The following is a 27,942-nucleotide window of genomic DNA, read 5'->3' as shown; positions in this document are numbered from 1 at the left end:
AAAATAATGAACAGCCTGAATGAGAGTAATCATAATAACACTAGTAATTTGGGGTTTCACCTCGGGTACACTCCGAGAAGTTCAGTTTTAAGGGGTCTGTTTTAAACGCTCAGCAAGGTTTTGTCCACCAGTGTAGTGGATTTCATTCCCAATTCTTAGTCGATTTACACAAACAACTATTCATTGATTCATCTGTTCCTTATCTATATTGTCTATCCTGGAGCCTATCCCAGCTGTTGGGTGAGAGGAGAAGTTCTTCCCGGGTCCGGTTGATCACTGGGCCGCAGAGACATGCAACCATTCACCCTCTCATTCGCCGTCCTAAACAACCATTCCCTCTCATACACACATCACAAGCACAGCATTCACTCTCTCATTCACACATCTGTGCAATTCAGGGTCTCTGGTGAACCCGTTGCATGAGGACTGTTGGAGGAAGCGATGTTATATATCCGTTGGAAAGCAATTCACACTTTCCAGCCCTCAGCAACAGCGAATGTGCACGGCATCCGGGGAGAGGATGGGAGAAAAACGACAATAACAAAAAATAACAGAGGGGGACTGACGGGAGGTGATAGAAGATTTATTACAAGATGGCCCACAACACAGAGTAACATGAAGACGTGCTGGAAATGCCATGCTGGATCAACTTTCTTTTTTTTTTTTTTTTTCCTTTCCAAAAAGCCTTATGCTACATGAGAAGCAACAAGATAAATCCTCGACATTACACTAATAATAGATTAGAGGGTTATTTTTCCATGTTTTCGGGTGAGGGAGGGTGTTAAAGTTTCGGTTTAAATCCGCATTCTCCTCTTGAAAAACAGATACGTTTTTCCGACGTACCCAATTGCGTGATGGCATTTTTATTTTGGCACCGGATATAAAGGCCAAAACAAAGCACAGTTATAATAATCTGCAGAGACGAATAAATGTGTCTCCTAAAGCTAGTTATATTAGTAATTTCTGTGTTTTTTGCGTACATGTACATGACGGCGGTCTATAAAAACACACTTAAAAAAATAATCAGACAACTATAAGCTCACAATAATAACCAGGCTCTGACTGAAAGTAGGCGACATCCCAGCATTGTTTACCTGCAATTTTAGAGTCAATGTATGTTTATGTAACAAAAGGCACCATGTACAAAGAGACAAAAGGGCCACTAAAAAAACCACCACACCACCGAGCTAGCTTCTTATGGTATTATCTCTAGCCTGTAAACAGCTGTCAAAGGGCGGGCGGTGGCCGCTTATGCCAAAAGCACCAGGCAGTAAAATGCAGTGGCTTTCGCGTGTCGAACCAGAGCTCGGTGGAAGTGGGAGTCTCGAAGGTCGGTGGGAGGGGGACCCGTTACACACTCCTTTCCTGTTCTTTGTTCGCGGTGCGGGGCTACAGAGCGGCTCGGGCCCTATTCACATTTTCGCTAAAAATCTTTTGCTTGAGTCTTATTATACTGGCCTTTCATGCAGCCCTGTTGGTCTGAAGCCAGCCGGTCAAACTCCTGTCCCCTCGATTAAAGCATATCTGTTGTCATCATCTAAATACATTTCGGTATATGTATGTACTTATGTATATGTATATATGTGGTATTGGAACAGGAAAAAGGCATGATGGATCCCCGGTCGGTTTAGAGTTAATCTTCAGGTGGGTGGTTTTCGCAATGTATAATCACGGTAGCAATCCCAAACAACAATCGAAGAGAACAAACAAAACAAGAAAACAAAAAGACACATTCAGGTAAAAGAAGATTTCACATCTTTGAGGACAAAATGGGAGCGAGGTGAGACAGTGAATCGGGGTCACGGAAACGCTCTGCGGTAACTTCACATGTCGAATGTCAAAATACGGAAAAAAAAAAAGAAAGAAAAGGAGAACGTTCTTGTTAGCCTGTTTCAGTGACGACTGTCTGCGTTTTTAATCGAGGAAAAACAAACAAACAATACGAGTCACGGTCCTTGGCTGAAACGAGCAACGGGCATCACATTTATTTCACAGGACACAGAGTGAAGCGGGGTGGGGGGAGGGGAGGGTCCCTGGACATGCAGCAGAGCGGTGACCTTCAGCCCGCAGAAGCCGAGTGCGGCAGAGGCCACGCCGCCAGGGGAATAGATCGTTGCGTGGAAATACAAAATATCTACACGAGCTGTGAGGTGAAGCAACCAGGGGAAGGAGAGGGGGTGAGACGGAGCGACCCTGAGCGTCTATCAAGGGCTACGCGAGGTATCACGGGATGGCCGGGAAGCCTGGCAGGTGGTCCAGGGTCTTGTTTAAGGCTACTTGTCTAAGTTATGGCTTTGCGTTACATGTGGCCGATGTGTCCAGACACGTGGCACGGACGATTGTTAGTAGGAGCAGGACTTTGCGAGTTTGGGATCGGGAGGGGGAGGAACAGCGATATGAAACAGCTTCCGTCGACGGGACGCAGTGGTAATACTCCAACGTGACTCCAGCTAAAGCTGAACTGTTTGTCTGTTTGTCCTCAAGGTTTGGGCACTTGAGTGGTTGACAGGCACTGCGCGTCGGAACGAGAGAGAGACAGGCAACGTGACGACACGCGGTGAGCTAAGAACGATCGTATAAGCGCTTCGGATATATTGTCAGATACTGTTAGTAGTACAATCACAGTGGGTGACGATCCAATGGACTAAGTGCAACGGCGGCGCCTTGTGTCCATTGGGTTTCCTCTGAGTTACTGAAAAGCTTAACCGGCAGAAAGAAAAAAGAGGTAAGAGGAAATAAAACTTCAGAAAAAAAAGGCTGCCAGTTCCATCCTGTGTTATGAAGAGGCAGTGGCTGGCACGCTGGACTCTGCCCCCCCACCCCCAGGTGAGTGACTGTGGGGAAGACCTGATGGGGAGGGAGGGGTGGAACCACTCGGACGCATCGACGGCTTTTTGGGAAAAAGGCGACAGTATTCAGATCGGCGTCTAAATGCCGTCGGGACTCTTCCGAACACTGGACAGGACTGGTGTTTCTTGTTTCGCCCAAAGAGCACAAACGGAATCGAATGGAGCCGCAACACGGCGCAGTGAGGAACGGAGTCTGAAAATGACAACCAAAATGAAAAATAAAACCAAAAACATGTGGTCTGGTCCGTTGCATGTGCGGCCCAAAGCCATTTCGTTTCTCCTTTAGAACCTTAAAAACCTCTTAAAAATCTAAAAAAATCCGGTAGGTTGTTTCTGGTCAAAAGGTGGTTGCATAAGGGGTCGGAGGCTGGAAAAGTGTTGTCATGCTTGAGGCAGATAGACGTCAGAGGACAGGGAGCGGAGAACCGGGGCGGTCAGATGGCTGCTTGGCACTGAGGGCTGGTCATCTTCTGCAGCAGGGGGATCTGCGGGATCGGAGAAGCGAGGACAAAGTGAGAACTTGCGATCTGTGTGTGTTTACAAACGGGTCCCGCGGGGCAAACTGATGGCGGAGCTTTGGCGCCCCCTGGTGGACACTGGGATGGGGACGCGTAGCAATCTGACAGCAGAGGCGGCCTGAACTTAAAATTACTAGAGGAAAACGTGGTCTCCTGGGTGAGCGTCCGCAGCGGGGGACTTATTCTGACCTTTCCCAGGCTGCTACAACTCCACGTGTCCAGAAAATGCCATCAGACTTTGGACAGGTTTAAACCACACCCGTTTGATACGGTCAGTGTTCTGATGACTCATTGAAAGAAAACGGTGGAAGAGGAGGAATACGTGCCCACATTTCAGTTCATATTTGTGTCCACCAGCGGAGTTTAAGCTCAACATTAGCGCTTCATTTCACGTGACGCAGGAGGATTTAAGAGCCTCTGAGATGGTCTTCAACCCCCCGCGGCATGCAGAGGCAGTTGACCCGGGCACCCATTGGATAGAGGCATTAAATCAGAGAAGGACACGAGTTAGTCATTTTAATATTTCAGGGGTGATAAAATCAATTTTTGGAGGCCTGTCGCACTGCAGAGGCAGTTGTAAGCCCTATTCCTTGAGTACGCTGTGCCTTTTCTGTCCAGAAAAAATGGTATGTCTCCCCTTCCACCAAAATGCATGTGCCTGGCTGTTTGTTCCTGCCAGTCCTGCAGCCATAACTCTTACCTTCTCAGGTTGGGGAATGCTTCTAGAGCGGGCATATTTCGGTGATATTTAATGACATTTTTATGTGGGACTCAAGAGTGACTGAGCACTTTCTCAGTGCTGGTTTAAGAAGTGTTTAAAAAGTGAAGTCGTCGCAGGTTGTTTGCTTGATAGAATTATATTCAAATCGAATAAAGCCTTTCCTTTCTTTTCTCGAATTTTTCTCAAATCTTCGGGATATACGATCATGATTTGCCGTGGGCATCAGCGGACCTGTGCACAGCACTGGCAACTCTCCCTCCAAATGGCTGAAAAGGACTAAATGACAAGGTGGAGTGTTTTTCTCCTGGCATTCATGGCAACAATCCCCCCCTGCAGGGAGCTACCGCAGCAGAGTAACACCCTCACCTTGGTCAGATCCACCCCGGTGAGGGCATTGACAGACACAGGCAGCTCGGCTAGTAGGCGGTTGACCTCTCCTGTCACGCGGCTGCCCTCGCCGCTCAGGATCACAATCTCGTTGGTCTTGGACAGAGGAGCGGCCACCTTGCTGGCGATCTGGAAAAGGACAGAACGAAGACGGTGAGCACCCGAGTGGTTCTAATCTAGACTCGGTGACGGTCGTGGGAAGGAGAGGTTCTGTTTTTACTGCTCCGCCGACCCTTCGGGCAACATGTGAAAGCACTGCTTAGGAGTCAAAACAATGGCGGCTCTTGTTTTGGCCGCGGAGCTGCGAACGGCTGCAGGTCGGCCGAGAAGCCAGAGTTCCCGAGAGTTAAAACGATAATTGCTTTGGCTCTGCCTGTGATTGCGCATTTCATTTTCTCCGACTGCTTATTTTGAATGAACAAAAGCGAGACGAGCCGGTGTTGGGTGTAAATCCCGCCATGCGTTCGAAGGATTCTTTTGAGAGCACGAATGTGCGGCACTGACCTTCGGCAGGGCCTCCAGGACGAGGGCCGTCTTGGCGGCGTCGCCGTACTGCTGGTAGGCGTTCGCTTTCAGCCTCATCTTCTCGGCCTCCGCTTTGCCCACCGCCTCAATGGAGCCGGCCTCCGCCTCACCGATGACACGGATCTTCTCAGCCTCCGCCTGCGCCGTGAGCACGGTCTTTATCCTGGCGGAGGGGGGGGGGGGGACAGACTCAGCGGACGAAAATCCTACTTCAATATGACTGAACGTGAAGCGTCAGTCTTGAAAAAACATCCTCGAGGGGACGACGCGTGTGCGCGCGACTCACTTCTGCCCCTCAGCCAACAGCTGCATCTTGTAGGCTTCGGCCTCGGCGGGTCTCTTGACAGTGGCAATGAGCTCCTTGTCCGTGCGGTCGATCTCCTTCTCCTCGATGGTGATCTGCTTCTTCCTCTGCACCACCTCGATCTCGATCTCCTCCAGACGGATCTTCTGCTGCTCCTTGGCGGCCTGCAGCTCGTACGCCAGCTGGGCTTCTGCTTTCTGCGGGGCGCGAGACAGGCAAGATTTCTCACGACTCGCGTTTGACTTTCTGAAGGAAAAACGGAACAAAACGCCGAGCCCGGCAGACCGGATCGGGTACCTTCGTGTTCACTTCCTGGTTGAAGGCCGCTTTCTGCATCTCTAGCTCTCGTTTGGAGTCGGCCATCTTGGTGTCGGCCAGGAACTTGATATCCATCATTTCTTTTTTACACTCCGCTTCCTGTAAGATGAACGTTGATGAGGATTCTGTTTTTGCTTTTGTTTAAGCGTGATTTCACATGACCTAAACATTTTAGTTGTCCTCTCACCCTGATGCCGGCGTCTCTCTCCGCTTCGGCCACTCCGATGTCGGCGTCCCTCTGAACCGCGGCTGTCTGGGTCTTGCCCAGCGAGCTGAGATACTCCACTTTATCGTACACATCCTGTCCGACACATCAGATGCGGAGTGCCGTTCAGTCACAGATGCAATGAATGACCGAGAAACCCTGACCCGTGTTCCCGCGTGTTTCACCTTGATGGTGAAGCTGAGGATCTCGATGCCCATGCGGCCCACGTCTGGCGCGGCCACCTCGCGGACCAGACAGGCGAATTTGTCCCGGTCCTGGTAAATCTGCTCGACTGTCAGGGTGCCTGAAGTGAAGAAACGGCGATAAGAGACTTTTCCTTATCACCTGGAAGTAGCTATTTTTGTTTTACAGCCGCCTCTGGCAGGGGGACCAAAGTTGTGCACAAGAGCGTCACAAGTGTGTTTTGATACACACAAGCGGCGAGATGAAGGCTCTGTTTATCGTTGAGCAATTTAACATCTTTCCATGCTGGTAAACCTCTTCATCCACATGTACGTCACATTCCATGTGTGCAGGTGATGAGTTTCGCTGGCGTGGAAATGTCACGGTGGGATGTTGAGCGAATAATTGACTGTTGAGCGAATAACTGCCTCAAGGCTGACACCCACATCCACACCCATCGCTCTGTTAAAACCGCTAAACCCACACACGGGCTTAATTTGTTTGGGTGAAACAACCACGACGGCAGCTGCGTGTGTGCGTGTGTGAGACGGCGGCGTATCGAAGCGCTACCCACCCAGGATGGCACGCAGGTGACCCTCCAGGGTCTGCAGGATGACACTCTTGATCTCCATGACAGACTTGCCAAGGAACTGTTCGCAGGCGTAGCCCAGCAGTTCGTTCTCTGTCATCACCTTCACCTGACGCCGGCATGGACAGACACAGTCAGCTGATCATCCGTGCACAGACGTCGGCCCACAGGTGCGGACGGAGGAACAACAACACTCATGCAGGCTCTGCACGCAGCTAGCTGACCTTCATTTTCTGTCTGACTGGTTAAAATACATGACTTTTTGTTCTTTTTTGCACCGACGGGAAACAGACAGGGAGCACAAAAGACAACATTGGGTTATTCTAATAATTAAAATTCACATTCGCTTTTTTTGGGATGGGGTGGGGAGTAAAAGTTCATCAAATCTCGTGCCACGTGTCTTTTCGCAATTTCGTTTGGGAGAGGATGATAAATGTTCATTATTTCCGGTCAAATCCATCAGGTCATTTTTAAAAACCTGCCGCATTTATGCCCAACAGCTGGCTGCGATACAGCACAAAGAGATAGAAAAGATACAATCTCACGATTCACGTCAGCTCAGGGAAATGCATTCAATTAACGCCTTTACAATTATGCGCAGGGGTAAAGGTGAAATATATGGAAATGACCTGATGTTAAACAGATTCATACACCGGCGCAAATTTTATGCAGACGAATTAACAGGGCTCGGTAAACTCCACTGCCACTGTAAAAAAAAAAAGAGAGTGAGCTGGGTCCTTAGGCGAGAGGTCACATGACTCCTTTGTTTTGTTTTTTTTGTTGCAAACATGCACTCATAACAGGATTGAGGAAAACACAACATCGGTGGTGGTGGGAGGTGGGGAGGAGGGTGAGGATGGATTCCAAGGAAACATGTTTGAAAACAGAAAAGGATGCAAGCCAGAAGAACCGCATACAACGGGCCAGGCCAAACGGGCAGCAGGGGGAGCTGCGCTGTGGGCTTTACGCTCCTGCAGCTCCTGACCTCCCCTTTAAATCCTCCACCCCCTCTCATGCAGCCACCCTTCCTCCCATCCATAACTCTTTCATTCGGGGAGAGGAAAAACCTAAAATACAGGAAATGTAACAGGCACGGCATCTAACCATTCATTGAATACTATTTCCTCAATTTGGGTTGTTCCTCAAAGACGAAATGACCTCAGAGAAACGGGGGGAAAAAAAAACCAAAAAACTAGGCCTGCGTGCAGAGCTTCCGTATCCGGGAATTTATCATCGCTGAGGAGGATTTCAATCATATGTGCACACTAAATAAATTTCTCGCTAAACTTCCTGCTTCTCTAGTTTCATTTAGATAAAGCTGGTTGTTTGCTGCTTCCCTGGGGCCAAACGTGTCTCTACACACTGCCTGTGTTGCCATGAGATACAGGTTCCACAATGGCTTAGAGTTGGGCCGGACCAATCAAAGGGTGGGACGGCGAGCTCTCTGTAATGTGAACTGAGTGAGAGTGAGGGGTTTTTCCAAACAGTGGGCTCATTGTCGGCATGCTTGTAGGAAAACAGACGGGAACATTGGCGTGACTGGGGCCAAAATAGAGGAATGATAATGAGGCATCTGTCTTTCAAAGACACACACACACGCAAAAGGTGGGCGAATCAAAAAACAGGGGGGAAAAAAAAAAAACTGAAAACTGAAAGGAGCCTAAACTGTGTCAAATAAATGATCTTAAAAGGAAAATCCACCATAAAAGACATTCCCACGAGATGAGGCGGCCGCGTCTGCTGTGGCTGCCCGGTTTGGCCGGGGACGGATGACTCGCGGGGGGAAAACGCAATTCGGACAGTTGATGTATCTCACGGCTAAATATATCAAATCAACTGGCTTTGCCTTCGATCGTCTGAATCGGTCCTGTTTTTGCTGTCTGTTTCTGTTTTGTTAGGCTGTAAAATTTGCAAAGGTTACCATCACTGTCTATTTAGGGACAAGTCAAGATACTGGCGGCGTTTCTTGCAGCTACAACTAAAGGGTGGTGTGGCAGGTGGCGGCTGCTAATGTCATTACTTTTCAGCTGCACGTTGACGTGACTCTTTGTTCTTGGTTCTACAAACGCACTGTACACCTTTTCATGCACATCTGTGCTCCAGGGACATGAGGTCCTTTCTGCTGCACATGTGTAGAAGCTGAGGGTTTGGTCAGCTTTGGTCGCCTCACAGATGATAACCATTTTGGGAAGTTAAAAACAAACAAGTGGTTATTAGTCCTCGAGCACATCTGAGAAGATTGTAAGGATGTTGTATTAGGGGTTGCAGATTTTAGCTTGTGGAGTACCATTCGACTGTATTCCAGTAATGGGTGAAAGAAAAATCCTGGAGCCGAAATGTGTTTTCTAAAAAAAAAGAGGAGGAAAAAAAAAAAAAAGGTCGCAAAGCTGAGGAATGTGGACGTTTTAATTTGAGGTGGATTTCCTCCGATAGATCCCAAAGTGGATCGAATTCAAACAGCCAAGCGGACGAAATGGGAATGACAGAACACAGAGTGACACCAGCATGCTCCACACAGACGACAGCGATGAAACCTCAACCAGGCTCAAACAGAAAATGAAGCTGCACCGACTAAAATGCGGGGGGGAATATACGGGTATCGGGGTGTTGCGACTGTCGGCGAGACAGCGAAACGAAACCAAGGGCGAGGGAAAACTTGATAACCTTACATTTGGAAGAAATGTCCGTCTCTTTCTCTAAACTAATCTGAGGCATTGGATCTGTTCTAAAAAGCGCATCCTGGCCCAAACACAAATTCCCTGCTGTCGCACGGAAATCGCCTGGCAGGCCGCATTCTTTCACGTGGTGCCGCATCAGGTTTTATTGGATCCACATAACAGGGGGTGGGATTGGGGGTTCACCGCCACGTGGACAAAACATGCTATGGGGGTAAGACATGCAGACAGTAGTTTTGACAAAAATCAGTGTGTCTTTAGCATCTAACTGTTAAAATGCAGGTGTGTGTCTTCCTCGAGCCCTCTGTAAGAAATACCCCTTTGCTGTTATAATGGGGTGATGCCAGAGAAATGAGGTCGGGGAGGAGGAGTGTGTTGGGTGGGGTTAGTGAAGTCTGGCATTCCCAAAAAAAAAAACGTGTGGTGATTTACCTGAGCCACCCCAGTGACAGTAATAGCTACACCCTCCGCTGTCTCTACATCCTCACACTTGGGCTGCAGGGTCATAATCTCAAGCGTTATCCTGTGAAGAATGTGGGAAAAATATAAAAAATAAAAATTGACATGTTCGGAGGGAAAGCAAATGAAGGGAGGAGGCCGGAACACAAGGAAAAGAACAGGACTAAGTGAAACCATTCACCCAAGGACTCCAGATCACTAACAACGGAGTAAAATGAGATGCTCTCCACTTTGTGCTCTACAGATTTTGGCGTTTTTCCTCTTTCCATTAAAAAGAAAAACAACACAGTTGTAAATTTTGGGATGTTGTTCCTCGAATCCCTTTTACTCGGTGGCACTCATTTGGGGACCCCGTTGTCGCAAGTGACTCGGAGCGCAGCTTTAAACCGAAGCCCAGTCTCCCTTCGACTGCAGGAAAAAAGAAAAAAAAAAAAATCAAAAAAGGCCAAGGTGACAAACGCGTAGACAGGCAGAAAATGTTAAGCTTGTTAGTCGTCCCGCGTTCCCATGTTGTCTCTCAGTCGGTGCTGTGTTTTGGAGAGGGGGGGTGGGGGGTCGTTTTCTGAAATGCATTACCTGAGCCACCCCTGTAACACCCAGGGGCACACCCTCCGAGGTTTCGATATTCTCACAGCGACAGAGGATGGTCATAACCTCCAGAGACATTCTATGCAGGCGGGCGGGCGGGCCGGAATAGCAGAGGCAAAAGTTGGACAACAGCTGTTAGGAATGTCAGTAACCAAGGTCAAGAGGAAGAGAAAGGGGGGAGGGGGACTGGGCGGGGGGTGGGGGGGACATACAACCTCTGGCTCCCTGTATTTGCCTCAAAGGCCTCATTTCTGACCCATAAAAACCAGAATGGCCACCTAACCACCACCTTCTCCTGTTACAGCCCGTTTGTTAACTTTGAGATGAGGTTGGACAAAGGAGCAGGCGCCGCCGATCACACCCAAACAGCCAGAGGAGTCGGCATCACATCGGGACGGCAATGACTGTCCTGTGTAGGCGAACATGATCTTTCCCCCTTATGAGGAGCTGAGGCCGGACTGCTCGCGCGAGATTATTTTTCCCAGAGTCAATTTATAGCGGCCGTCCATTTACAATAAATAAAGACTTGGAGTCTTTGCGTCGCCGCTGCCGCATTCAGTAAGAAGCGCATTAGAAAGCAGAGTGCGGGCGTCACATGACAGGGGAGACGCTGTGGTTAGTGGCTCCGCCTCCTCTGACGCTCTCAGGACCTGGATCGATGAGTCACGGGGCTCAGGCATTAACATGATTGCTGCATCACAAACGGGAAGAGCCACTCCAGCCCTCCCCCCTCCCCTTTTATGACCGCGTCCAACGATCGGCTCAGGAGGACTTTTACTGGAAGTGGTCAGTAAGTCTGCGGAGGAAGAGGAGAATCTCTCCGGTCCTCGTTGTCTGTGACTAAACGGCACATGACAGAAATGCGGAATAAAAATAGACGAGAGGGGGAGAAATGGCACAATCTGTCTGCAAACGGGGATGGGGCTCTGTTTGCGTGAGAGTGGGGTCAGAAATTCAGCCATGCATAAACCTCACTTCACCACTGAGGTTAGATTACCTAGCAACTTACGGCAAACTGCGACAGTTGGGAGGAAATGTGTAACCTGTCCTGGAGGTGGGGTGGGGGTGTGGGTGGGTGGGGGGGTGAGACAGTGTGAAATCAAACACCAAGCCACACAAGACAGGTTAAAGAAGAAGAGATAAAGAGGCGGGCAGACATTAATAACATACTCAATGAAAAGCAGAAAACACCCAGCATGTACAGGTTAATCTTATGTTAGTCCATTTAATAGAGTAGCTGTTCACTGTAATTCACTAATGCTAGTTTTTGGAACCTGAGCAAATGACACAGCAATCGGACTATCGGGTTTTACAGTGGGGGGGACAAAACCAGATATTTTTTTTTATCCAGTGTGCTGAACAACAACTCGTGTTGTAGGTGCCATAGTCAAAACAAAGCTGAAGGTAAAAGGAAGCGGGCGAGTGGACTGAGTGCCACAGCCCTGGAGTCTGTTCACGGACTTCTTGTTGGACATAAAGTCTCTGGACCTCAGAATGGGATCAAATTTAAGAGGTTTGCAGGCTTTGTATCTTTATCGGTGACAGGACTGGTTGATAACAGGTTCAATTTTGAATTAGGGCGGGAATCATAAGAGAAACAGGTTCAGTTTGCCTGCCTATCACAGAATTAGTAAAATCACTTGTAAATTCTTGTCAGTGTCTTGAACCTTGTCGTCTTTGTTGCTTCGGTGTCAACTGTTGAGAACGGGAGAGACTGTTTAGTTAATCTTCAAGTGTTCCCATTTCCTGGCCTTGCTATCATGCCGGTTCTATTTATCTTTGCAGGGTTTTCCACAGACACTGTGCCACATTGGAGTTGCGTTCAAAAGCTGCTGTCGCTGAAGAGGAGCCGTGTTTATACATTTTGTAAAGCGACATCTTTATAGTCATATAATGTTCCCTCACTGACCCATCAAGTCATGGGTGCAAAGAAAGCACATTATTTTACTAAACGTACATGCCCGCTGTCTCAGATGTTGCTTTTTGTGGTCTTCCACTTCATGGCTGAAAAACCGTGGCTCTTGAAAACGCTTCCACTTTTTAAAAACACCACTCACAGCGGTGAATATCTGGCAGGGGAGGCCATTCTCTTTTGTGAAGAGCAGCAAAGGAAGATCCCATGACAGAACTGGGCTCCGATTGACTGGTCTTCGGCGCGACCCGCTCTTTCACAAATGCTGGTGAATAACGGCTACATGGCCCAGCGCTGGATTTAACACACTTCTGGGTCTGAATGAACCTTTGGAATTCAAAGATCAAAACCAGTGCCTTTTTATCTATTAAATGCAGCAGACTATTTTATCTACCACAATATTTTAGACATGGTCTGTCTTGCCTGAAAGTAACATCTGACGGGACTCTGTGGTGAAAAATAGCCATCCTACCCCCTTCAGGAACTATATCAACTCACAAAATCTGACTATTAGGTCTTTACAAATCAATTTATTTGGAGGATTTTCAAGAAAAGTCAAATAAATGGGTAAAAGTCAAAGAATGTTACAAATGTCAGACTTGCGGGCTATCAGTCCCTCACAACCTTTTTTAGCCTGAGCTTCCACTTGGAGTCAAACTGATTTTAATGCCAAACAATAGTTTATTTTCTTCAGTAATGTTTTATTAAAAAAGAAGCACAAAGTCCCAGGCTGTTGGTTGTTTTTCTTAAAGTCACCAAAGCTCAATAAACCAACAAAACTGCGCAGAGGATGTCTCTGAGGATTTTTTGTGAGTGAATCTCAGATCCATCACAGTCAAACTTCTAACGTTCACAGCAGATCACATAAACAACTTGACTACCAAAAGACCAAGTACAACAGCTGGCCGTTGGAGTTTTTAGACAATGGCTGTCAGACAAAATTAAAGTAAATCTGTGGATTCATTTTCTGTCTTGCCGAGGATTAACAGCCAGGGGAGTGTGAGATGCTGCGACTCTGAAAAGGGTTTATTTTTGGACAACAATGGAGGTCAACGACTATGGTTTGCCATCTTCAGGCTGATTACGTCCATGTCGTCAGGGGGCACGGCAAAGCAAAGCGGCACCCAGAGTCAATTCTGGAAGGAGAACAGATGAGCTCGCGGAAAGCAACACTGAACTTGACCGTCATTTAAGATTGACTTTGTTATTTTGGTTGAACACGGAGCCTGACGCTGAAGGTTAGAGGACATTTGAGTGGAACTGAAGTAAGTGAATGATAAGGCTTTGTAAAGAAAAAGGATCAGTGCTTACTGGCTGCTGAGATATTTCCCCTTCAGCTACAGTGAACTTGTTTTACACGTAATTAAGGCACAGATGCTGCCACTGTATTACATGTTCCAATATCACGTTCGGTTCTTATTCTACAAAACATGTACAATAAGTTATTTATTCCTTTTTGTTTTTTTTCCCCATACATGAATTGAGAATTTCCTTAGTGTGAGTGAGAGCAGTCTCATAGTGAGCAATCATGCATCCGTGGACATGCCCAAACAGTTCTCACCTCTGGATGTCAGAAATAAGCCACCAGGCCCAGGACCAGCCTCCCACCACATAAGTCTTCTCATCGGAGCCACAGCAGCCACCTGATGGACGACACACACACACAGGATACTGATGTCATCTACGATCATATATCCGTGGTCCACAACCACAAGGGTCTTTGTTTTGTTGGTTTTGTCGTTCAGTCAGCTGCAATGTTAGATTTGATCCCTAAGGCTTCCATTTGGGTTGGAGATAACAGCAACAATGTTTGAATGTAAATCACAGGTATGGCCAACCTTTAGATGTAAGCAAATGTCAGTGAATTTGGATTGTATTACTTTCAAGAGCCTGCGATTGATGGGAGTGGAGAAAAAGTCCATTAACCACCAATTCTATTTCATTGACAAACAAAATTCTTCTTAGATAAGAGCCTAATATTTTAAACCACACTTATAATGAACAGCAAACACGATACAGCTGTCATTCTGGCATAGGGCTTTCAAAATAAAATCAAACATCATGATAACACATACAGATATGTTTAACAGATTTGTATCAATTACAGTTGTTTACTGATCATACAGTAGATTGTAACCGTAAAATGATTTGTATTTTTTGTTCGTCGACTGCCGTGTGTCATCCAGAACTTTTATAGTTAGTAAAGGATAGTAAATAGTAAAGCTTGACAACTCCCCTGTTCATGCTGTCGCACCACAGCACTCCATACACAAGCACTGAGACAAAGAGAGCATGAGACTGTGTTGATTTGCAAAGTTTCCTATAAACTTGCACGTCGCCACTTTCCAACCACAGACCCAAATCTTTTGTGTAACTGCAATGATAACTGTCACAGTCTCCATGCCAACCTTGTTACCTTATTTTCAAATTTCTCTGCTTCCTACCCAATGAAAGAGGGTACACTGGTTTATTGGGAAAATGTTTCCTGTTGACACTTTTTTAAATGTTTCTAACTTGAATTGAATCTTCTTAAATAAGAATCCACGTGGTGTGACGAGTGGATGATTTGACAGTCAGAAGAAAACATTGGGATAAATTTTCCTGTCCTCCATATAGGATATTCATTTCTAATATTTCTGAGATATCTAATATATACACCACGCGCGTGGGCGTGTGTGTGTGTGTGTGTGTGTGCCTTCAGTTAGGCAGCATGTTGTATTTTCAATCGCTGGCCTTGGCCTGATAGTTTAATCTTTGGTGTGACATTCCCAGCTGTCATCCGTTAACAGCCAGGAGGCTTGACTAAATTTACAGGCAACACTCACATACATATACATATATATACATATATATACACACACATATATATATATATACACACACACACACACACACATATATATATATACACACACACATATACACATACATATACATACATACATACACACATATATATATATATATATATATATATATATATATATATATATATATATATATATATATATATATATATATATATATATATATATATATATATATATAAGGCGGTCGGGACGAATCATTATTCTGATACAGTAGCTCTTTTTTCACCCCATTTTTCACTTTCAACAAAGGATGTACTTTCCTGAAATCACTGAACCACATCCTGCAGGAAACTGCAGCATTCTAACACAGAGAGGCCGGCAGGATGCACAGACATTGTGAAAATACTCCAAAAATGATTTCAAGATGATGGACTGCTGACTAGATCTGTCATGCCGGTCGTGGTCCAGTTTCCAAAGTCGCCCAAACTATGCAAATACTGGAAATAGTATGAACTGTGTGTTTATTGTAAATCAATTCACTTCTCTCTTTGAACCCCTAATTTGCATTAAACACATTTTACGTTGTAATCTGCTTAGTGTTTTCAAAAAGCATAGTGTCAGGGCAGCTGTAGACTTCGAGCATTACCAGTATGTTGAAATGCATTCTGACCCCAAGAAGAATGTAAGTTTGTTTTTCTTTTAATGACGCACATAGTTACGACATGACTTAATGTGTATGGATGAAAAGGCCCGTTCTATTGAATGAGTGTGAGACGGACTGGCGTTTACGGTTATAATCCACCTGACACTGGCAGGAAAACTTTGACCCCAACACCATTTTAGCCTCTCTCGCCTACCATTGGCATAACTGGAATTCCAGCATGCATTGAAGCTAAGTGGACGTGGAAAGCTGTGGGGTGTGGGGTGGAGGGGGGGGGGTCATCTGATGTGAATGAATGGGGATTTACACAAGCTAGAAAGAAAAATCCTGTTTCTCAACATGGACTTGCATCAGTTGTAAATTTCGAATAACGTCGCATGAACACATCCTCATTCAACCGGTTCTTTCATTCTTTTACATCGAAGCAATAAAAAAGCAAGTTCCATTCTAATATGGGAATGAGCCTATTAAAAAAAACCCTGGGGTTATAAAACAGCCCAGGAATTAGGAGCAAGCAGTCCTAACTTGCTCAAGCCCTGCTATCTTTATTCCTCTAAAATCAGAAGTGGGCTGGACAGGAAGCGGTGTGAACATTTTCACTTCAATCACCACTATGGAATTTTTTTTTCCAATGTGCAATGCCAGATCACATGAATAAACTGTTATGCAAGAATTTCAAGACAGCCAAAGGTCAGCTGTTGACGAAAACATGGTGAACAACCATTGTTTACCTCAGATTCACATAAGAATCGTCCAACGGCACAGTTTCAACAATGTTACTGAGATTTAATCGCGGTGTTTAGTGATGAATTTCCAGGAGATATATAAGTATCCTGGCTTCTGGGACAGGCTTAGACTTTGTTATTTTGTAGTTAAAGAAGGGTAAAAAAGAAAATCAGATGATAGTCACACATGCAGATCAGTGGCAAAACACTGCAAAAGGCAGACTGGAGCCAGGAGCAGTCTGCCCCCTCCCTTACAATTCAATTACTCCAGCTGGACTCCCTCCCCGAGGGCGGCACCTGTCACCTACAGCTCGCATTTAAAACCACCACCACTACCTCCAAGTGAAAACATTTAATATTAGAGGGACAAAAAAAAGTCTCATGTAGATAGAAGGCATAATAAACACAAATGTGGGTGACAGTCGTGTCTCGGTCGCTGGCTAAACGATGAGACATTCGACGCGACACAGGTGATTGACTTGTTCGCGTTAAAGAACATTTTTAGTGACTAGCGGTAAGACAACAACCGAGAATAAATATAACGCTACCAAATGCTGTTTAAAATATTAAAATATTGATTAAAATTAACCATTTTTTAAATCTCATTAATTATTTTTTTCACTGGAGCCACCCCCTTTAAACCCGCCTTCATGCTAATGTAGCAACAAGCTAGCACACAACAACCGTCCACATCGTAGCGTTACCTGAAACCACAAGGGCCTCGTTGGGTCCGACGGTGTGGCAGTTTCCCATGGTTAAAACGGCAAAAAACGTACAAAACTAGACCCACTCCACAACGGCGACGATAAATACGTCAACGACGACCGCTTTTCTTTCCTTTTCTGTTTTTTTTCTTCCCCACACACCAACGGTTATCGACTATTCCCTCGCAACATCGGTGGAAACGCCCCGAACTCGTATCTTCTTGGTTTCTTCCCCCCGCCTGCTAGCTAGGAGACGATTAGTACTTCCGGTTAAAAATATCAAAATAAAAGTTTTCCTTATCTAGCCGTAGCTGCATCTGATTATTTTCATCCCCTGCTTTCCCGTCCGATATTTCACTTCCCGTCTGGGTTGTCGGTAACTTGAGCGAATCCATCGGACAGCCCTCCCCTTTCTGGTGACACTCCTTCCACGGCAGTACATCCCATAATGTGAGTGGGACAGGCGTGTCTCCACAGTGCACATCTTACGGAAACCTTAGGAGAATCATTTACTCTGTCGGTTTTTCCGACAGGATGGACGAAATGTTTATTGTTTGCGAAAAATAAAAAACAATGAAATAAGAAACGCAAGGCGTGGCATTGACATAATGCAGTTCCTCCTTCCTCCCCCTCTCTCTATACTTTATATATCAGTGGTTCCTAATCTTGTTGGAGGTTCTGATAGTCACCAGTTTCATTTCTTATGCACGTTCACCGAATCCTTCTTTATTGGAAAAATAAAATATGATTTTGCTCAAATTCAAGACGTGTTTTACTGGTGCACAAAATGAACCGTGCATCAACATCACTGTGTTCAAAGAGGAAAACCAGCAAATGTTCACACAGAAACACGGTGTAGCGAGTCACGAATGTTGGGGTAATTTATGTTGATTCTTGTTTTCGGTGTGATTTTGGGGTTGCTGGAAATTTCATGGGTGTGGTTTGGGTTGCAAGAAAATCTGTTTTTGTTTTTGTTTTTTTTGTTTTTTTCTTTAACCTGGAATTGAGCTGGAACAGTTAGTTGTATTGCAGGCTTGTGTGGCGTGGTTGTGGCCAACAACAGCTATTACTTATTAAACAGACCTTTTACTGTCAACCAGGTGTTTTCCTTGACTAAAACGCTGCAATCTAAATGAAGAAGAAGGAATAAGGAAGTGTTTCCTGAGTTTTACCGGTGCTAGACTACAATCGCTCAACTTGGCATTGCAAATCACGCAGTTAGGACGCCGACTCCCATGACATTATACATGTGAATCCGTATGGTACATACTCGCCCGACCACTTTCTTTTTTAGCTCGATCATAATGAGCACGAAGGGATTCAAACATCACGAAAGAAATCACATGACGTACCGTCACGACAGTCACAAGTTGACAACTGGGCTCACCAAAATCCCTGCAGCGCATCTCGTCCGAGCTATGTAGCGTGATCACCAGTGATGGCCATTGTCAATTAGATGAGTCGGATGTGTGTTTTGACCTCTCCCGAACCCCTGAGATCGACTCACCGCACCCCTGGGGTTCGATCGAACCCAGGTTAAGAACCACTGCCCCCTCGCTCTCTAAATAATATCCACAAACAGCATGAATTCTTGCATTCTGCAGAAGCGACCACTCCTAACCCCATCCAGTGGTGGACTGCGGCTGAACAGGATGAGAGTTCCACCTCAGGCCTTTGTCAAATGCAGAGCTGCATCTTAAAAAAAAAAAGAATAAATAAGAAAAAAGAGTAGGGGAAAGTCCTTTGTCACAGCAGAGTAACGGTTGTAATGTCAAAAAAGGAAAATAAATATGCATATAAATATAAGTATAAATAGAAATAGAAAGGCAGAAGACAGGATACAGCAAGACAAAAAAAGATCCACAAATAGACAGCAGACAACAACAACATCAGGGATGACGATGGGCAACATCAAGGAACAGCGAGGCTGAAAAATACACAACTTGAACTAAATAACAATATAAATAGAGTGACAAAAATAAATAGCAATGACATTACGTGAGTGGGTGAGGTAGTGTGATTGTGGAATTGTGGAAGCAGCACAGATACACTCGACCAGACTGCTGTTGTACAGTCTGATGGTCGTTGGCACAAAGGAGCATCTGAAGCGTTTGGTTTTGCACCGGCGTGGGATGAACCGTTAGCTGAAGGAGCTGCACATCAGCCACAGATCATTACGCAGGGGGTGGGAAGTATTATCAAGGATACCTCCTAGTTTGTCCTTCACCCTCCCCACTACCACCGAGCAGTTTGTCACAGCAGTGCAACAATGACAATAACTATGAATATGTATTGAACTGCAGAACTGCTGCAGCTCACAGTGAAGCCTCTGCTATAAATAATAATAATAATAATAATACATTCATGCTTTACACTTTTATATTTCAGAGTTTATTTACTTTATTTTATTAATTTTTACTTGTATTTTTAGCTAGCTTGTCACTGTCTTGTCCTTGTATGCCTTGCTGCTGCTGCTAAACAACTTCCGGAGCTCATCATCATCTCATGCAAGAAGGTCTCTGGTACGATACTGACCCCGGTGCCTTTCTGCATGGAGTCTCACGTGTTCTCCCAGCGTTCCAAAAACATGCAGAAGGTTCAATGGAAACCTGTGACCACCCTGTGAATGACATGGATGCCAATGTAGGAGCGGTGACGTGCAGTGAGGTTCATGGCTGGTTAGGCACTGACTTCCATGAGGCAGGAGAACTACGTGCCTCACAGAAAAGATTAAAAAGGTTATTAGTCCTTAGAGACCATGGGGTTGATAAACCGCACACTTCTTTTGGTCTGCAAAGTGCAATAAAGCCAGCTTGTGGTTCGATATCATAAACCCAGTTCTTCGTAGCTGGGAAAACAGCTGATTTTGAAATCCTGTTTATCTTCCCTCAAAGAAAACCGCTGGCCTTTTAATTTAAGGGCATTTAAATGTTTTTTTTTTTTTTTAATTTTATTTTATAAGCTCGTCTGATGCCTCACATGGCGAGCAGATGCACATTTCTGCTTTCGCATGCCAGAGGGATGGGATTCGCTCGGGGGCAGGAACGCGATCCATACTGGCCCACCAAGACCAGCATGTTGATATCCCTCAACCTTTACAAACACGGGCAAGATCCAAACCTGGTTAAGCGACAGGGGGGATCTTTTCGAACGAGATAATAATTCGGCGTCCTTTTTATTCGGATCGCAACATTCAGCTGAAGGAATCCCTCTCGGGCCGATATTCCGCTGTGGCCAGCACGTGGCGCCATCATACAGCAGCAGAGCGCAAATATACCCTCTTAAATCTGTTTTGATGGCCGTCTTCTCTGGCAGCTTTGTATAAAAAACACATATAAACATGGTGGCGCAAGAGAAATCAGCCCGAGAATGGACAACGAGCGGGTTTAAAACTGATCAGAGCCAGATTATCTATTGCAGACGCCGAGCTGCAGTTGTATTCGTATTTTTTCGATGACATTTCTTTTCCTTTTCTTTCCCTCCATCATGTGGTCAAGATACTTCTGCCATCTCAAATGGAACAGTTTCATTGTAGATCCGTCCATTGCCGCGCGTTCCCTCCTTCACGCCGGCCTCGCGAAGGTCGATCCGGGAAAACGCTCGCCAATTCTCTCCAATCGAAAACAGCAGAAATTAAAATCTGCGTTGTTTCTCGGTGAGTCGCTTGGAAGGAATCGGGATGCAGGAGGATTCAGGGGGAGCGAAGAGAGCAACGTGATCCCGACCGACCGGCGTCTCCCTCCCAGCGTCCCGAGGCGTAAATGATTTCTGGGTGATAGAAACCCCTGTCCGCGCCAGCCATGGATTCTTGGTTAATGATTGATCTTGTCAGTTTGTGTCACCCTGGCATACTTCAGGAGAGGGAGAAACCCTTTTTTTTTTAATTGCATCGTAATTCTGAAAAAAACCCAAACCAAATCAAACCGCCCCGTCAGAAGAGCCGCGTAAAAATCTGAGGAATCTATCTGAATCCATCTTGGAGCTGACGATTTCAGGTGCAATTGTTTGAAAAGCAGTTATTTTATTTTTTGAAAGCAGGTGTTTAAATAAACACTGCAAAGGGGCTGAAATGCTGGATTTCTCTAAGCGAATGCCCCGTGACCCCACCCATCGCATCAGAAGTCTTCTCAAAAAACAGACACATCCGAGGCAGACCGATCCCACGTCTGTGACTCGCCTCGCGCCCCGGAGGCATTCTGCTCAGCTAATCATTAAGGATAATAAAAAGTTATATCACCCGGCTTCGCTTCAAAATCCCAATCGCACCTCTTTTTTTTTGTGATTGACGAACGACGGCGATGACACAGGAAGCAGATGCGGAACGGCGGCGCGCCAGGCCGACATGGAGTAGGCAAATTGAGTTCACGTTGGCGGGCATTGGCTGCGCTGTGGGCCTGGGCAACGTCTGGAGGTTCCCTTATCTCTGTTACAGGAGCGGAGGAGGTGAGAGAGCACGCTGACATTTCTTCCACAAACAGAGTCATAAAAGCCCCGTATTCTTGTCGAAATCTTCTCAACTCGCCAGCCGAACTTGAATTTGTTCACCCGAAGACGTTTCACCTCTCATCAAGAGGCTTCTTCAGTCCTTCAGAACCTCTTGGATTCTTGGTTGCTAAGAACTGGAGTTCTGAAGAAGTCACTTGGATGAGCGATGAGATGTCTTCAAGTGAAAAAATTCAAGTCCGGCAGCCAAGACATGAAGATTTTGACAAGAATTCACCATGACCTGGATGAACCTCCACAAACAGAAGCCCAGTATGTACGCATTTTGCGACCAGAGACGATAATCTAGCGTGAATATATATGAGGACATTGATTGTTGAACGTACATTGCATTTGTGTATTTATCTTTAAGGCTTCAGGCTAGCATGGTTAGCTGAACAGGCAGTGTAAACTCTCTCAAACTTGGTCAATTACATTCCCCTGCGCTCTTTTTCGTTCAGATTATTGAGATATTTTGGAAAAAATATTGTTCTTTACCCCAATGTTACTTACATTTTATCCTCGTGTGAATGAGAGCACAAATAACTGTCTCATTATCAGGTGTGTCAAACTCATTTTCACCATCAGCATAATAGGTGCCCTCTAAGGGTCACATGTAACGGAAAGTAAATTTAACCAAATGTAATGTAAATTAAATGTAACTACTCCTTAATGTTGAATAACCCCATCTGCATCAACTTTTCTCTTCCTGGACACCATGTGGATCATGTGTTTGCACTGGAATCTAATATGTTTGTGGGTAAAATGATCTGCTTGAATTGTGGGAATTGTAGTTTATGATCAATGCATGCATTTGACAATTTATTTGAAAACAATCGGCCCTTTTAAGACATTCTCACATAAAATGCCTTGGCGGCCCACATTTGGCCCACGGGCCTTGAGTTTGACACGTGCACTATATGATGCGTGCATGGGGGAGTGAACAGTTATACGTCACCACCCTGACACGACCCTGAATGAAAATTTAATTAAATTCATCTGTGTAGAAATAGCTATCAAAGAGTATTGCCGCTTATGATATATTTAATATATAAATGCAGAGCGACCTTACAATTTAAGAAAAAGAATAAGAACAACTTTATTCATCCCTCAGGAAATTGTTGTGCCAGAGTTTCAAGTAAAACATAACAATAATAAATAATAGTAGGAAATTGTATAAACAGTATAAAAAAGGGGGGGAGAATAGGAAATACAAATAAAACTATAAAGTGTCAAAGTAACAAGTCAAGGCAATAGAGTGTCTGAAGGTCTTAAGTACAAAGAATTTGCACAATTCTGTACAGTAATTTTTATATATATATATCACTTTAGTTATTTATTTCAATTTTAGTCTTTGATGTTCACAATTTGATATGTGCCCGGCAATTTTTCAATGTTTTCTGATTCTGATGCTGCACAAGAAGCTCAAAAACTCCCGCTTGAGTGTTTGAATGAGAGGGAATGAATGAATGAAGGATTGTTTGTCTCTGCGTTTGAATGAGAGTGAATGGTTATGTGTCTTTGCGACTTTGCGACTGAGGGGTTTTCCAGCGATCCCAACTGCAAGATAATGAATGAATCCGAAAAGAACATCCACCAATCTCGCCACGATTTGCACAATGCGTGATTGGAGGCTACGGTTCCCTCTTAATTGTTGACGGCGTCCCCGTCAGGTGCCTTTCTGGTGCCATACCTGCTCATGCTGGTGGTCCTGGGGATCCCGCTGCTCTACATGGAGCTGACAATCGGGCAGTACATGAGGAGGGGGCCTGTCCACGCTCTGGCTAACGCCTGCCCGCTGTTTAAAGGTACCGAGCGTCGGTCATTTCCCCATCCGCCGGAAGGCGTCCGGCCGAAAAACAAAAACAAACTTGCGTTTGTCGTCTCCTGACGCAGGAGTGGGCATGGCTTCCGTGGCCATATCCTTCATCATGTGCATCTACTACAACGTGGTGATCACCTGGGCCCTCTACTATCTCTTCAGCTCCTTCCAGTCACCGCTCCCCTGGCAGAACTGCAACAATACCTGGAACACGCCAAACTGTACCAACCACGCCACCAACAGCAGCTACTCCTCCACCGCCAGCCAGGAGTTCTTCAAGTATGGTTCAAATTTGCACAACTGCAAAATTGCGATTATTTTCAATTTAGTGCATTTTTATGTAGCGTTCGAACCGCCCCCTTTTTGCAGAATGAGGGAACAATCAATGTCATCTGCTGGGATGTTTACCAGGAATTAAACTAGAATATTGGATAACCCCCACCCCAAAAGAAAAAAAAAATCCAATTATCCAATGAGTTGTAAACAGGTTTTGCGAGACAATAAAACAACAAACATGTGCGATAATAGCTGGGGTGAAGTCACCCCGCTGATAACGGCCTGGTGATAACATAAGACCCAATATCTACATTCCAGTCACATGTCCGAAGATATCAGTCCGAGATGATGGTAAAATAACCATGGGAAGTGTGTGTGTGTGTGTGTGTTGGGGGGCGTATGATGAAGGACTGAAATTTAAGAAATAAACACTAGAAATAAATAAATCATATATAAACTACCAAAACAGCGGTGATATAACTTCCCGTCGGGGATTTTTTCGGAAGGGCCTGTAGCTTCGCAGGCAAGGAGCTCACCCATGTCACTTGGTTCACACATTAACCACGTCAAACAGCACGCCGCTCTCTCACTGACGGGTCACGGCGGTGGAACGGTTTTGTAAGTGACATGTTTCTCAGTGTTAATGAGTGACTCTCAGGCGATGCGATGCAGGTTAAATGGCTGATAAATGGCAGGGGACGGATTTTAACTTGCCGATTTCAGTGAACCAAGCTGCCGGTAACTTCCGGGGGATTCAAATGGTAATGCAACTGGATTTTGTTCAGTGCTCAGAAGACTGATGAAATTATATTTATGTTTATTATTATTATCTTTATCACCATTGCTGATGTAGAGGATAGGATTAGAGGTAGATAAATGATTCACTGTGGAGAACAGCCCAAAAATGTTATTAGCATTTTCAGCTTTTGTCATTTTTGGATTTGTATCATGATCATGAATGATTACTTATTATTATTATATGCAATAGACATGGTTAGAGGGAGGCAGATGAATCACCTGGAACATCTGAAGAGAAGATTATTATAACAGTTTTACTTATAATAATCATATTATTTTTATTAGTATTATAGTAAGATTAGACCTTATTTAATGTGGCGATGCCAGAAGGGAAAAGCCTATTATTATTTTTATTATTATTATTATTATTATTATTATTAAATTGTCATTGTTATAATATTATTATTATTATTATTATTGTTATAATTAGTAGTAGTAGTAGTAGTAGTAGTAGCGGTATTATATACACATAATTATGCCGATAAAGAACAGCTGAAAAGATCATTGTTAGATTGTTGATGTTGTCATTATTGTTGATAATAATAATTCTTGATAATATTGTTAATAATGTAAATAATATTAATAACGTTGTTGTTGCAAAGGATTGGATGGGCCCAGAAAGGAGCAGCCAAGGAGCAGAATCCTTTTTCTTCCTCATGTCACGCTAATTATTATTCTAATCATTCACCATGAATGACCCCTAAAGGAAACATCTGATAAGGAAGTGATAAGGAAGATGATGACCTTGAAAAATACCTTAAGATTAAAAACAATTCCCCTTCAAAGATACAAGATGCTGGAACAGACGGGCAGCGTGGACGAGGCCGGGGCTCTGCGCTGGGAACTCTTCCTCATCCTCCTGCTGGCCTGGATCCTCATCTACCTGTGCATTTTCAAGGGCGTGAAGTCGACGGGCAAAGTGAGTGTCAGAGACCAAACTCCGGCGAGGGAGGAGGAGGCGGAGGAGCTACTGACCGTCCCGTTGTGTGCAGGTGGTCTACTTCACGGCACTGCTCCCCTACGTCATCCTCATCGCCCTCCTGGTCAACAACGTGCAGCTCCCCGGAGCTATGGACGGGATAACCTTCTTCATCGTGCCCGAGTGGGACAAGCTGCTCTCAGTTGAGGTCAGGAAGCGGGCGAGAAGTGGAACGCCCGTTTTATAGACCGCGTTATTATCCCGGAAAGCAGATTATAATCAGTAATTACGTCAAATGGATCGGTGAACTGTAACGTCGTGCGTGGCAGGTGTGGGTGAACGCCGCAGCTCAGATCTTCAACTCCATCGGCATAGGCTTCGGCTCCTTGCTGGCCATGTCCAGTTACAACTCCTTCAACAACAACGTTCTGAAGTAAGCGACGCAAAAAAAGGAACCCCCCCCCCAAGAAAAAACAAAAACGAAGAACTCCCTCACAGCGGTGCGACCCTCTCCTTTCAGGGACACCCTGATGATCTCCATCATCAACTCCCTCACCAGCATCCTGGCCGGGTTCGTCATCTTCTCCGCGTTCGGATACATGTCTCACCTGCAGGGGATTCCGGTCAGCCGCCTGGCGGTGGACGGTAGGCCCGTCAAAACGGGACATTTTGCCTTCTTCTGAGGATTCGAGGCCATAAATCGAGGAACTTTGCATGCAGGTCCGGGGTTGGTTTACATCGTCTACCCTCAAGCCTTCGCCAGCATGCCGGTGGCTCAGCTCTGGGCGGTGATGTTCTTCTTCATGCTGCTTTGCCTGGGGCTCGACAGCGAGGTGGCACGCCGAGGAAGGGGGGACGACGATTAAAAAAACGCCGTCATCCTCGCAATCCGAACGAGAGCGTTTTTTTTGCTAAATCGCGATTTCCTTTTCGTCCTGTCTCTCCCTCCCGTTTGGCCAGTTCGCCATGGTGGAGGTGATGGTGACCAGCCTCATGGACGGGTACGACCAGCACCTGATGAGGTTCTTCAAGAGGAAGGAGCTGTTCGTTCTCGCCGTTTGTGGCGTGGCCTGCGTGCTCGGAATCCCCTGCGTCATGCAGGTACGCCGTAAAAAAAAACAAACAAAAGTCGCAATTCGCCGCCTCACACGCCGCCTCCGTCCAGGTGGGCATCTACGTCTTCCAGCTGATGGACCATTACACCGCCATCGTGTCCATCATGTTCCTGGCCTTCTTCGAAGTCCTGGCCATCTGCTGGATTTACGGTAGGACCGCCAAGAAATCTTTTTCTTTTTTCCCCCGAACAAAACAGCGACGTCTTGCGTTTTTTTTTTTTTTTCCTGCACCCAGGCGTGAACCGTCTCTCGAACAACCTGGAGGAGATGACCGGCAGCAGGCCCAACATCTTCTTCAGGGTGTGCTGGATGATAGTGGCCCCCGTCCTGATCACCGTGAGTCAGCAGTATCACGCACATCCTAATCCGGATTAGTCCAGAGATAATCCTCCACTTCCTCCGCCCCGAAGAAGAAAACCGCCTCTGTTTACATCCCGTTGCAATAATACGCTTATTACGTATATACAGGGAAACACTTTGCATCTCTTTGCCGCAGATCATCCTCGTTTTCTCGGTGATCCAGTTCAAGCCGGCTCGCTACGGCGCCTACGTTTTCCCCCCGTGGGCGCAGGGCGTCGGCTGGGTCATCGCCCTGGCCTCCATCGTCTGGATCCCCCTCGGGGTCGTTCACACGCTGTGGGTGCTGCCGGGCTCCGTCGCGCAGGTGAGGCGCTCCGGCGTTCCTTCGCTCGGTTCCCGCGCCTTCCCTCGGCGGTCGCGTTCAAGTGGCGCGACTTTCCATCCCGCAGAAACTAAAGCTGTCCATCACGCCGTACGCCCTGAACGACACGTCCAAAATGCCGTATTACGAGAGAGGGGGAAAGGACGACCGGACGGTCGTCGCCGTCATCAGCTCCGCCATGCCCATGCAAGACAAACCTCCCGCCTAGACAGACCTCCACCTCCTCCTTCTTCATCTTTTAGTTTTGGAAAACATAAGGTAATCACCAATTATCACCACCATCAAACCAAAGTTCGTAAATTGTACACAAGTGTTATTTTTCCATTTTTAATGATTTTTTTTGCTGCACATCTGCCATGCAGATAATTAAACTGGACATTTTTGTGAGCCTGGGGTTTTAATTTGTCCTGTTTGCGTCGAACTTTTGGTTATACCTCCAATACACGGTGAGTCTGATCGCACGATCGGCGGTTGATGGTTTCGTTACGGTCGTGTTGCGACGGACACAGAGGGATTCTGTAAATGAGTTTTATGTTAGTCGTCTCCGCAATCCTTTTTCACACCAGTGTGCACATTGGTGCGTTCACTGACCTTCCTCCCCCCCGTGCCTGTGACACCATCTTCAGGCCACCCGTGTCATTGCAACTTGACTTCAGGGCCTCTTTCCACACACGATCCAGCCCAAGTGTTTGGGGTCAACAGTCCAGAGCAGGGG

At 45.9% G+C, this 27,942-nt stretch overlaps 2 protein-coding genes across 3 annotated transcripts; one reads left to right on the top strand and one right to left on the bottom strand.

Annotated features, from left to right (window-relative positions):
• Nucleotides 1–567: 567 nt before the first annotated feature.
• On the bottom strand, nt 568–17,374 carry LOC147226455 (flotillin-2a). 2 transcript variants are annotated; one of them, XM_086160775.1, is made up of 11 exons: nt 17,134–17,374; nt 13,795–13,876; nt 9,707–9,797; nt 6,585–6,708; nt 6,013–6,131; nt 5,810–5,923; nt 5,602–5,721; nt 5,287–5,501; nt 4,980–5,163; nt 4,455–4,604; nt 568–3,334 (listed from the first exon to the last, which is right to left on the bottom strand). In XM_086160775.1, exons 1-11 carry the CDS (start codon nt 17,180–17,182, stop codon nt 3,284–3,286), a joined length of 1,299 nt encoding a protein of 432 aa, XP_086016901.1. In that variant the 5' UTR covers nt 17,183–17,374; the 3' UTR covers nt 568–3,283. The 2 variants fall into 2 exon arrangements, with proteins under 2 accessions (XP_086016901.1, XP_086016902.1); XM_086160776.1 differs by lacking the exon at nt 9,707–9,797 and adding an exon at nt 10,310–10,400 and having other exon boundaries at nt 17,134–17,331.
• A 3,630-nt stretch (nt 17,375–21,004) lies between these two features.
• On the top strand, nt 21,005–27,892 carry LOC147226454 (sodium- and chloride-dependent GABA transporter ine). The gene is made up of 13 exons (XM_086160874.1): nt 21,005–21,576; nt 23,289–23,423; nt 23,512–23,716; nt 25,298–25,430; nt 25,504–25,638; nt 25,760–25,863; nt 25,951–26,075; nt 26,151–26,263; nt 26,391–26,531; nt 26,596–26,695; nt 26,781–26,881; nt 27,042–27,209; nt 27,295–27,892. The coding sequence occupies exons 1-13, from the start codon at nt 21,432–21,434 to the stop codon at nt 27,433–27,435; spliced, it is 1,746 nt and encodes a 581-aa protein (XP_086017000.1). The 5' UTR covers nt 21,005–21,431; the 3' UTR covers nt 27,436–27,892.
• The last annotated feature ends 50 nt before the right edge of the window (nt 27,893–27,942 follow it).

This window comes from Fistularia commersonii, chromosome 15 (genome assembly GCF_037954325.1).
Source record: "Fistularia commersonii isolate RoL2024-O1a breed Wild chromosome 15, RoL_Fcom_v1.0, whole genome shotgun sequence".
In the NCBI taxonomy this organism is placed as follows: Eukaryota; Metazoa; Chordata; class Actinopteri; order Syngnathiformes; family Fistulariidae; genus Fistularia; species Fistularia commersonii.
Note: the sequence above shows the minus strand (reverse complement) of the source record. Positions and strands in the feature narration are given on the sequence as shown.